General features: G+C 36.2%; 1 protein-coding gene across 2 annotated transcripts in view; it reads right to left on the reverse strand.

Annotated features, from left to right (window-relative positions):
* Positions 1–1,138: 1,138 nt before the first annotated feature.
* ARL15 (ARF like GTPase 15) overlaps positions 1,139–12,825 on the reverse strand; it is a 178,613-nt gene continuing 166,926 nt past the window's right edge. For both annotated transcript variants that reach the window (XM_072416696.1, XM_072416694.1), the window contains exon 5: positions 1,139–6,336. In XM_072416696.1, coding sequence (XP_072272797.1) covers positions 6,184–6,336 — 153 coding nt within the window. In that variant the 3' untranslated portion in view covers positions 1,139–6,183. The remainder of the gene's footprint in view (positions 6,337–12,825) is intronic.

The raw sequence follows: 12,825 nt of genomic DNA on the forward strand, positions 1-12,825 counted from the left end.
GGTAATAAAAAAAAGAGCTGCCAAAGCCAACTTAGACTATGGGGGTAGAAGAGGTAGCCAGCTTATCTGAGGTATGTAATTGGTTATAATTAAGGGATGCATAAGATTGTAGGGGTGTAAGTTGAACCTTTTTCTTTCCTAAACAATTATCTCTTTGAAGATTTATCCAGGTAATGGATTATCTCGTTGTAGTCGGTCATATTCAACTGGACTTGCCTTCATAATGTTAGGCATCTCTCAGCTTATCCAAGTCACTTCTTCAGCTGAAATGAGGGTCAGGAACTCACCCTACAGTATTTATATCCATACAGGTCCTTTATCCAATCAAGATACAATAGGATAAAAGCTGTGAAAGTTGTGGAACCACATAGTTCTAGCTCCAAAATTCCATCCTTGGTGTTAGAAAGTCTGCATAAGTGTTAGTCCTGAAGTGACTGAAATTGTGGATTGTTGTTAGATCACTGTGATAAAGATGTTCAAATGGCTTTATTTCTAATAGCCAGAAGAGGAAAATTGTCAACCTGGATCCATCCCCAAACTCCCATGGTCAAGCACGTGATCTCATCCCTAAGGATCGTTTTCTATAGAGAAATGTTGGAAACTCAACAACTGTATGATTTTATCATTTGGTTTCTCCAAAAATAGTAAAGATTTATTGTCATTACCTTTAGGGACCCAGAGAAGACAGCAATTATTAAATGGTTCCAATACTCCTCGTGTTATATACTTAGTGTGTCTCCTTCACCTGGTAAGACACGTATGTACCCTCCAGTTTACTACCAAACACCCAAATGGGTTGGTTCATTTGATATCTCACCATTGTTGTCGTACCTGTCCATTTTGAAAACCCAAAAAAGAAAGAAAACTTAACTGCCTTTCAGGTCAGATTGACTGATGCCAATGATCTTTTTTGCTATCTGTAAGGGTGGCAGCCTTCCCGATGACTAGCAATGTAAGAGGCATTCTTCTCAAAGACTTTCATTCTATTTATAAAAAGGGTTCCCTGAAGACCTTTTTTTTTTTTTTTTTTTTTTTTTAAAGGTTTCCCCCCATCCTAAAAAGGTCAAGAAAGTCTGGGTTATTAGGTAGGCCGGCCAATGCTTGTTAAAAGATATAAGTAACTTGAACAAAACACGTGGATGTTACATTCATATTTATTCTCATACTTTGTGGAAATCACTTATAATTATACATACAAGATTTCGCACGTCCCTGGCACTATCCACACAGTACAGGTTCAATGTTATTCAGGTACAGTAAAATTAGTATGAAGATAATACAATCCATAATGGACAAACATTAATTTTTACTCTCAACAATAGTAAATATACAAACTTTTGTAATATAAACGGTCATTACAAAAAAAGAGAGGATCTCCCTAACAGGTTACAAAAATTGTTCACTATAAATACAATGAAATACACTGTGCTACAAGAATGACATTACAAGTTGGTTCCCCTATATCACAGACATGGCACGATATGCGGCGTCAAAGGACACGGCGCATATCAACGACTTTCAAGAACACGTCCCTGGAGCTAGAGATGGAGGCAAAAGCCTATGATCATGGAAGGGGATGGCAAAAACTAAAAGTTGAGATCTGAGAGACCTAGACCGGCATCGTGCTGACAGTTTGAAAAGCAGAAGGCGTCAGACAGGAGCTTGTCAAAGGCAGCTGCTGTGTAAGACTGACAAATAATGTTTTTATTGTGACGGCTAAAACACTCTATCACAGGCAGTCACAGGGTTCGGAAAACCAAGAGCCGACGGCAAATGCGTACAAACACACATAACATAGGCATAAAGCAATTTCACAGATGGCTAAGCAATATCAAAAATTATTTAAAAAAATTGAGAATTCTTTGTGTGATAGGCTTGCATGTAAAGGGAATTCCTGCTCATTAACAATGTGGTAATGTGATGAACATGCAAAAGAAAAAAAAATAATTAATGTCTATCACCTGTGAATAAAAGACTTGTGCTGCTTACATTATGATGTATTGACATTTAAATAGTTCACAGTCAAAATAGAAAAAATATGTATATATTAAAGGGGATCATGGGACAAAACATAATATTTTATATACTTAAGAAAAATTGACAGTTTTATATATGTGGTACAGAAACACACATTGTGCAACACGTGCCATTCATTCTTAAATAAATGGAATGAAATAGAAACCTATTTCCACACTTTCTTTGCATGTGAATGTATTACAGGAAACTAGATTCCTAAGCTGATAGCCATTAAATGCTAAAAGTAACATCACATGGCTAAAAAAAAAATAATAAAAAAAAAAATAAAATCACACATGTGCCCTAGCTTGGTGAACAGAGCCTAATTGCTTTGATTGGTCATCTAACAGCCAGATAAAACAATGAACAATACAACCATAGTGCAGATTGATACATACTGGATGTACAATGAATTGTGTACTTAGCTGTATGGAGTATATAGGTAGACAGCTAAGCAAGGTGTTATTGTGGTAAAACCAAACTATGGTTTCCAGGTGGTTGCTAAAGTACCACCTTTGACAACCACCTGCTCATTGGAATACTGCCCACTTTGTAGCTTGGAAACTATCACAGCCTGTTCCAAGATTCGCTGAAATGAGCTTGCAGTGAATGAACTCAGAGAGCGCTTGCAATGCCCATAGCAAACGCAATCTTGATGCTTTCACTCATCTCTATTTGGTAATATACTTTAGAAAATGCAGCCTGTAAAAGTACATTAATAGAACATGTTCATAACACTGTTGGTTAATACAATTGTTCATTCTCTTCTATAGCTACACCTGTTGGATGGAATCTTCAACATGTACCTGTATCTCTGAAGGAACACAATAATGACGCAGTGGGTGGCAGATGGACGTCCAGTGTGCAGTAGGTAGATGATGGTTCCTGACCCACCTGTTATTGCTGGGTAAAGAGTGTAGTAGCAGGTGTAGCTCTACAGGAGATAAAAAAACTAGTTTCACCAAAAATAGCATTGGTGATTATTAATAATGTACTTTTACATGTTTCTTTTTGGACAAAGACCCTATTGGGTCACATTGGTACATGACAGCTAATATTACTGTTGTTGGCTGTCCACTGTGGTGATAAATGGGGGGGGGGATTATTTTGGCAATTTTTTAGATGGGAAGATGAGATCAAAGAGTACTAAACTGGCCAAGGCTGGCGCAAGCAAGCACAACCCACTACACACCCTGCAACAGATTCCACACCTACTGCTTCAAGTGGTTTTATTGATTCTACATACACAACACCCCAAAAATGTGCAGATTGCAGAACTTCTGGCGCAGAGAGTACTTCTATCTGCAATTTTAGAAGGCAACCTCAATGGAACCAAGAACATAGTTTATGGTGCTGCAAAACCTAAAGCTAAAATGTAAAATATTGCAGCTGATCAGTTCTAGATGTGGTGGAACATTATTCCATAAATAACACACTTCCTGTCCCTGGTGTTGCCGCTTTTCATTTCCATGGATGTGGGTGATAGGAAGATAAGCAGTTTACAAAAAATTGATCAAACTGTTTTTGCTTTTGGTTCAGCCAATAGGAGTTTTTTTTTTTATTCTTAAATAAAACATAGAGCATCCATCACATCTATAAGATCTGTTAAGCTGCAATAAACTACATTTTGCTCTTCAGATATCCTTTGGGGCAGTAAGGTCATGAACCATATTTTGTATGTTAATAAAAGGCTTGGAAACAAAAAGTACTTAAATTTTTGTCCTGGATGGAAATCTCCTTTAATATTACAGTGATTTAATGATCACATATCTTATTAGAATCACACAAAGACAAATATTCCTTATGCCGAATTAGCTAACAAAGTCCCTTTACCCTGTGGTTTACTATGCTACTTATTGGTCAATTTTTATTTTATTTTTTAAAATTTTACTATAAATTCTCATTTTTTATTTAGTGTTAAATGTAAGCGTGGCAGGTTACTTAAAAAAAAATACCTTAACACTGTTCTTTTTTCTTTGTTACTGCCATGAAATCTAGAATATGGAAAAAAGTCACAAAAAAGCTAAATTACCAAACTATTCCTATACCATGATGTGAAACTTTGTTTTTTCATTTATGTAGCATACGGAAAAAAAATTGGTTGTGTTTAAATTAAACCAAAAATATATCTAAATACTATAAGACGTTTACTGTAATAAATACATCCACGTTCATCCAGAACAAGTATGATATGTTTACAGCACTAGGTGTTCAGCTAATAAAAAAAAATATACAAATATATGGATAAAACAATGAAACACCTTGGGTAGTTTATATGAATATTGGAGGAAAAAAATGAGAGCCCAGAAACCAATCATCATATAGTGTTCCTGATCAAAAAAAAAAAAAAAAAAAAAAAAAAGAAAAACGACCACTGGATTGGCTTTGGCTGCCATGGGCCAAGTGCCTCCATTTTTTTTTTTTACATATAACATATAACTTACATTGATTTGAATTTTCCCATGAAGTAAGAACACTCCATTAAGCAATGTTCTACTACTGAAGAAGATGAAGAAAGAGGTGAATATGAGGGGAATAGGAAGATGGCTGCCATGGCGTAGGTACTTCTTTTGCTAAAAAGTTTTTCACTGATCCGGAAAAAGAAGGCAAACTATTCCTAAATTCACATAGGTCTGGATTTTTTACTTTTAAAACATGTCAAAATCTAATAATATTCACAAAAGGTCCCCATGAGGAGCATCCCACATTTGGACATTTGACGTTTTTCATGGGTATGTCTGGGCAAAATAAGACAATTTAGGTACATCCCTGTAATGAAAAAATACATCACACTTCTGTATTTACCTATATTTCATTCATCTGATATATGTAAAAAAACATGCCTATGCACAAAAGTATAAATATGTATGCAAGGATGCATGAAAATGCCAATATTGCAGCACAAATGAAAGTATGCAGGGGATGCTAAAGTGGAAGGAGTAGTTCTATGGTCATTAGTTATGGCTATTAGTTAGATATAAACTGGAGAGTTTTGATCAGATGGTTTTTAAAGGAATGCATCATTTTAAGTATAGTAGTTTGTTTCATTGGCATTTAAATTTCTGAGGTCTGATATATTTGGTATATAAAAATTTGGATTATATTAGGTTGTGTGCACCAAGATCAATATAACTGTTGTTGTATGTTGTGTGACATAAAAATGTAAAATGACCACAATTACCCAAAAGGAAATGTTCAATTTAGCAAGTGTTCAATTTAGCAAAAAACAAAACAAAAGAGACAATTGGTCTTGAAGGAATAGGGTTGAAATGCTGCAGACACAGAAAAATAAGTGTCTGCTAGAAATCCAGTTTGCTTCTAAACTTCTGTTTTAGCTGACAATACTAAGACTGAAAGTTTGGCCCAGAACACAGGATTTCTGGAACTTATATCAAATATCGTTCTGTACCTGCAGCAAGACATCACAGGAAGAATGTGCATGTACTTAAGTTGTATCAATTTTCATTTTTCCCAGGCATACACTAACGTAAAGAAAACTTATCATGAGAAAGATGGGTTTACTATCATCAACCTCCCTCTGAGAATGAGTGTATGGTCCAATACTTACAACCTAAAACAAGTGTGCAGTAAGTGATCTTGATCTGCATACATACTACACAGTGTTCTCCCCAGCCGCTTTTAGCAGGGTGCACCACCACCACCAGGGTTATTTCTGGGTGGTTACTAATGAGCTGAGTCACAAATCAGGGGCTGCCAACCGCCTACAAATTCTTACCACCAGGGTTAAAAAAATGTCTGGGTTGAACAGTGCTATAGATGAGAAAGTCAGGAAATACGGAAGATAAAGTATCAGGTATGACAGGCAAGCAAGCGGAATTTGTATTCTGCAATATTTAACAATACATTTTTATCAGGCATTCGCCTTGTTTATGGTCATCCACCGTGTTCTTAGGAATATGTCAAGTACCAATTTGGACAACATAACCAATACCCAGGCAAAAGGCTGCTAAAAGAATACTATTTACAAAACATTTAAAAAAAAAAAAAAAAAAAAGAAATTGGATGTAGATATAAGGCAGCAATAAAAATGCAGATTCTCTGCGATCCAATCTCGACAATGTCAGTCCATGTATGATATTCCTGGGAAAGGAAAAAGTTCCCAGTAGGAGGTGAAGCATTAAAGAAGCCTGTTGTATCTGGGATTCTTCAAATTTGAACAGGCTCGACTTCTCGATCATCTAATAGGTTTATTAACATTAAAAAGCTGTCTTTTACAGCTTCCATGTTGTCCAGTGAGGTTGGCTGTAGAATCCATCTTTTTCCTCTTGCCAGTGGTTCAAGTTCAAAATATTTCTTGATCTAAAAAAAGAAAAAAAATTAAATATTTCAGTCAAAATTTTAACTCAAAGCAAACACATTTCTAAAAATCCCCTAAAAAAATCCTAAGATCAGGATTTCGTTTAAAGCGTTCAAAATACAACCGAAGTCATTCACAGAAAGAAATTCCAAATTCATATAAATTTTTCCTGCACTGGTGCATCCTCACCCCAGCCAAACCTTTGAACATCTCATCATCAAAACACAATATCACCGCAGTGGAGAGTCAATCATATACAAAGTGAACAGTGATCTTAACACATTTCCTGAGAAACATCAGAACTTTCTCTATGCATTAACCCCCTATTTTCTACCAAAAAAACAAAAATATTTTCAGACCAATAAGGCCTTGAAACATCAAAAAGAGCTTCAAGGTCAACTATAGGATACCTAAAAGATGCTGATAATAAAAGAAGGTAATGGATGCCTTTTTCCATGTTCCGGAGTTTTAAAATTCTGATGTGTTGATCATTGATTGATATGCAATACCTAAAGATCATCACTTATATTACATCAAATACCTGCTCCCACCCTGGGGTGCTGTGGACCCTCCTGCTGGCCTGTCATAGTGCAGAAGCCAAAAGAAGGCATGTTGGAGGAGCAAGTATTTAACACATCGGAAAATGATTTCTTTAAACTAGGAACAATGGTTAACTATGGAGAAAGTAGAAAGCAGTTTCAGTACAATAGAAACTTAACACATCATGTGGTTAAAGGCAAAGCTATATTTTTATAACATTAAGCGCATACAAAACATGAATGTTTCTTTCCATTATGCATACTTCCATTTCTATCCTTGGTTTATTGATTAAATTTCATGATTTGTAAATTAGGCATAAGAGTAAGAAGGCTTGCATAGAAGCTACATCCTTCCCATACGGCCAATTATGACAAAGAACTTTGGTCAAAGATTCCAGCATATGCGATGAACAAAGCTGTTGTGACGCAAGTGTGTAATTATGGCAAAACCCTGAACATCGACAGTGGAGTAACCACTTTAAATCTGCACTTGAAGGTCTTGAAATGAAGATCTATGTTCAGGCATATCTGTCTCCCAGTTGAGCTCTTGAGTTGTTACCCTGACACACGTCGTCCTGGTGGAGGATATGAGTTGTGTGGACACACATGGCAAAGCCATCGTCCACTGGTACCCCAATTATGAAGGTATGTTTATTCAAAAAAAATAGTAGTACGTGCTGCTGGGAAGAGGAACGTTAAGTCAATCTGTTGTCTTTCCCTTTATTGGCAATGTAGATGTAGCTTCACTTTAAAGTGGTAATATTAGGCCCTGGATAGAAATGAAGAGTTGCCACCATCAGCCATCCATATCAGTTGTTTGAAATAAAAAAAGAAAAATTGCAAAACATCACAAAACCATAATTCTCAGAAATGACTTTGAACAAGAAAATGCACCCAAGGCAACACAAAAAACAAGAATGGACAGCATGACAACTCCCATCACAGAAACAGACAGCACTCCTATCCAGGCCTGAACAAAACTAGACAGAAGGACTCTACAAAGTAACATGCGTGCAAAGTTACATTATCGTGCATTTTCCTTACATTTTTTCATATATTCATGTAGACAAGGCATATTCTACACCTCTGACAAATACACAAAACTAAATCTTATGTTTTTGCAGAGCTCACGTCAATAAGATGTCAAGAGAAAACCAAATGTCAAAAGAAGAAATAGTTGACATGGTATTTTTCCCTACTGGGAAATTACTGTTTTCTTTTTTTTTATTTTATTTTAGACAATTTTACAATTTTAGCTTATTGATGTCTGGAGGATTTTTACCAATGGATGCATAAAGGAATAAAATATTATTCAGTTTTGGGTACCTGCAGGTTAAGACATATTAGCAGGTTAAGACTCCAGCAGAAAAAACTTTTATTACCTAAGTTTTTGCTGAATTAAGAGTTTATTGAATGTTCAATCTGACTATTTCTTTCAATGAAATCTCAAAAACATTTAAAAATCCCAATTCTTGAAAATATAATGGTAGAATAAAATTAATTTTACTAACATATCAGGAATTTATAATTGTAAAATAACCAATTGGTACACCCGTATCAGTCTGAGTTATTGTATGTGCATTACTGGGCACAGCTCTGCAATGCATCACAAAATAGACACAAATATGAACTAAACTCTTTTAAAGCCCAACTAAACTGAAAACTGAACAAGGCAAAACCTATTAGCAATTAGGTTTGTGCAAAGTGGAGGGCAAAATACCATCTTGTGTACTTCCATACTGTACTATACTGTACTATATCTAATTTCCTCTTATCTCTAAATTCATGCGGCGGGAGGGTCAACCAGGTGTGGCCACCTGACTTTCAAAATAGGATAAACCGTAGATGCCAGACTGCATTTACCAGCACCTGTTCAATACATTTGAAACCATAAGTCAACATGAGGACCCAGGACAAAGTGATGTACAGGTAGACAGTGAACAAATGAAGGTATTTCAATATTATCAAAACACATTTAAATTATTCTCTGTTTTTAAATTATTAGACCAGGAAACATCCGTTGAGGGTTGTTTGTTGCTTGTACCCAAGCTCTGGGTACCTTACTGTATACTTTAATGCGCAATATATTACACTGGCCGGGACACGTTTAAACAGCTATAAGGAAACATTTGTTTATTTAGAAACTTCATTAAAAATTAGTGAGACCATGCTCAATGCCAACAGAAACATTTCATGGAAAAAAAGTGGAAGAATAAAGGCAAACAGTGAAGAATTCTACAAATATGCAACTATAAATACTAATAGCTTTATGAATCATCACTCAAACGAAGATAGTATAGACATGAAAGCATTTGTAGAAAATAATAGGAATTTTTTTTGACAAAATTATGAAACAGAAGCATACCTGAGCCACCCACAGTCCCGCGATTACATCATTTAATCTAATCCTAAATCAATGATAATTAAAACAGTGAAAACGGTCAAACATTGAGCCCCTAAGCCTCACTCATTAACATGCCCGATCATACAATAGCTTTTGTAAATGTATTATTATGATTACTATGGTGTTAGGATTTAAAAAGCAGAAGTTTATTTTAGACTGACACTCAAGTAAATGCCTTTTTGGAGATGTTCTCTAGCCCAGCTCCTCCATGTTGGCCACATAAGGTCTACATAAAGAGGAGATTTTCCCCTTGCTAAAGTACTGTATGCCCTTGGTAAGGTTAATTGAAACTTTCGACCATTATGTCAGAAAACAAATCAAGGCATGCAAAATTACAAGACAAACTTTTCTTGGTTTGGAAGAATAAAAATAGACATCAACTTCCTTTTTATCTTTACAAAAATATCTATAATCATTCCGTGCCCTCCTCACAGATGACTCCAGCTGCCCCCAATAAAATACTTCTGAGAAGAATTCTCCAAAAATCTTTTCAGACTCTTCCCCACATTGAAGACACTTTTGCCAAGTGCTTATTACTTACACTCAAGCTCTCGAAATACAAATCCCAAATAATACAGTGTTTCTCAACCAGGGTTCCATGGAACCTTGAGGTTCCTCCAGATGTTGCTATGGGTTCCTTGCGCAATTAGCAATGCATGTGACTCCGTTCAATTTAAATGACACCAATCATCTTTTTGGGCTTTCTGGCCACCAATGTAAGAGGCATTCTTCCTATTTGACATCACAATATTGTACTGTGAGCTGTAGATATAGTAATTATAGAAGGGGTTCCCTGAAGACCTGAAAGGTATTTCAAGGGTTCCTCCATATTGAAAAATTTGTGATAAATATTGGTAAACATTGGTGTGATGGGGAATTGTTCTATGCAACAGGAGCTCCAATTTGAAGATCCATGCCAATGTTCTGGGATTCAAAGATAATGTTTCAGCAACTGGACTATAGACCACCAAATAGTAACTAACCACAGGTTTAGAAACATATTTTATGAATAACCAAGTGGCTTTGGAAGATCTGTAATAATTTGCTAATAAATTGCTCATCTACAAAATGGGAAAGAAATATTGCTTACGAGAAACTGTTATTTACATTTTGTTATGCCTAATGTACTACACTCAATACCACAAGGCCACAGAAAAAATTAGATATGTTACGTGTCCCAACAAATACATTTTCTAAAACAGAAGGAAGCCAATATACAAGAAAAAGGTTATATAAAACTGTAAGGCCTAATACTATGAGATTCATATCATGCCTTCAATTAAATGACACGGGGCAATTACCGGTGAAGATTAATATATGCGGGGGCTTTGTTTTATTCCATTTCATTGTGCAATAAATCTTTGAAAATGACAGCTACACCATCATGTTAGTAAAACAAATTTAGGACCAGGCACTTTACCAATAATTTGACTGGTGTTAAGCTGACAAATATTGCAGGATAAAGCTCTCACACAGATTGTCTGACACTCCCCTCCTTCTAGTAACCAGAGATTATATACAGTGCCTATTGCCGCTCAGAAATGCAAAAATGCCATCACTCCCAGATGTCTAGGAAAGGCTAGACACTGTCTGCAGCACACGCCTAACACTGGCAATCCATTGTTAAAGAGATGAACATCAAGAGGTCAACATATTGTAAATTGTAGATATTTATGCCTAATGTATGCAGTATTTTAGGTCAGTGGTTGGAACAGATACCATTTCTTACTGTGGAAATTAGTTTAATTGCTAAGGAGCACATTGCCAATTAAAATGTTGGTCCTATGTATGGTATTATTTGAGATTGGTCCCCATATACAGCTAGACCTTAGGTGAAAGGAGTTTCCACAACAAATGATTTAAAGCTCAACAAATGGGCTTGAGGGAGCTACAAAGTCCCTAAAATTCAACAGATACCTTGCAAATTTAATATAATTTAATTTTTCATATATTCTTCATTATTGCAGAATTAGTCAGGTTTCACACATGTAAAGGAGATGAGGGGGTAAAGTGAATAGAAGAAGCCTGGCCATGTATTACGGCACCACATTTAAAGATTTGGCCATTCTGCGTGTGCTACAAGCACAATATCTTCTTACGGGGTTTGACAAATGTTTTGCTTTCTTTCTACGAAAAAGTACAAAGTGATATAGATCATGTAATGGTGTCTTGCAATGTCTCCAGCTGGACATTCTTAGGGAGTCGGAATTTCCAGTCTGCCGTCTACTGTTTCCTTGCAATAAGGCCTCGGGCTGGAGCTAATCAGTCTCTGTATTGTGAATGAATGGGTTAGAGATGTGTGAAAAAATGTGTTTAAAAATTCACATTGACAAGTATGGTTGTGTCTGCACATCTGTGATCTTATGTCTATGTCCAGCTATACTCCAAATGTGTGTGAATTTTTTTGAATGGCAAATTACCAAACTCAACTCATGCAAGGTCTGTATTCTGAAAACATTCCTTTGCTTTGATCCCAAACAATATAGTCAGTTGCCTAAAGTTCAAAAGTTATCCAAATTTTTTGGGATCTAGTTGGTGATTAAGGATATGCTCCACATTGTCCCATCCTAGATCCTGCAACAGATAGCACTTGTCTTTATTGAAATATTGTATTTATTGTTCACCATTTTGGGACTAAACTTGCCTCCTTTTGCTCCATCGCTGGAACCATCTTCGCTGGAACCAGTCCTTTTCTGGCTTAAGGGTTGTCAGCCTGCTTGGTTTTCCAGGCTTAAATAATGAAACTCCTGTACGCATGTGCACAGGAACCCAATCATTCACCGTACCCATATACCAGTTTGAACAATGATCTGTACATTCAGGAAAAGATTGCAAAATTTAAGGCAAATTGGTTTGATTGCAGTAGAGACAAAGGGCCTAATTTATTAAAGCTCTCCAAGGCTGGAGAGGATACACTTTCATCCGTGAAGCTGGGTGATTCATCAAACCTGGAATGGATTTTCTTTTTTTGCTAGCAAATGTTTTGAATTGTGGACCAGATTCATTCCAGTTTTGCTGGATTATCCAGGTCACTGATGAAAGTGTTTTCTCTCAAGCCTTGGAGAGCTTTAATAAATCAGACCCATAGTGTGTCCCTTCTGCAATAAAAAACTGCCTACTTGCAACGTTTTTTTTTTTTTTAGGTTTAGTCCTACATTAAAGGACATTTGTACTCATGAACTAACGTGCACTAATACCTTCAAACCAGCTTACTTTTCTCGGCAGCATATTGTTCATATATCAAATATTCATTTTTTACTTTGTTTTTAAAGAACTTTAGGATTCTACATTTTTTATATCCTATTCACTTCATCTGTCGCAGATATATAACTGCTGTTTTTAAGTTATCCTTTCTTTCATACTGATATCAGTGGCCCAGTTTTAGAACTGTAGACCTCCCTGGCACCCTGGACTGTCCTGCACATCACAACCCTTGCATTACCATGCCGATGGCCAAGTTGCTACCTGCACATTTTGTTGCATGAAGTTGGTGACAGCCCAGGCAGCAAAAATAAAAGGAGAGGGCCATGGACAGTGCAAGATATGAA

Source organism: Pyxicephalus adspersus, chromosome 6 (assembly GCF_032062135.1).
Source record: "Pyxicephalus adspersus chromosome 6, UCB_Pads_2.0, whole genome shotgun sequence".
Taxonomy (NCBI): Eukaryota; Metazoa; Chordata; class Amphibia; order Anura; family Pyxicephalidae; genus Pyxicephalus; species Pyxicephalus adspersus.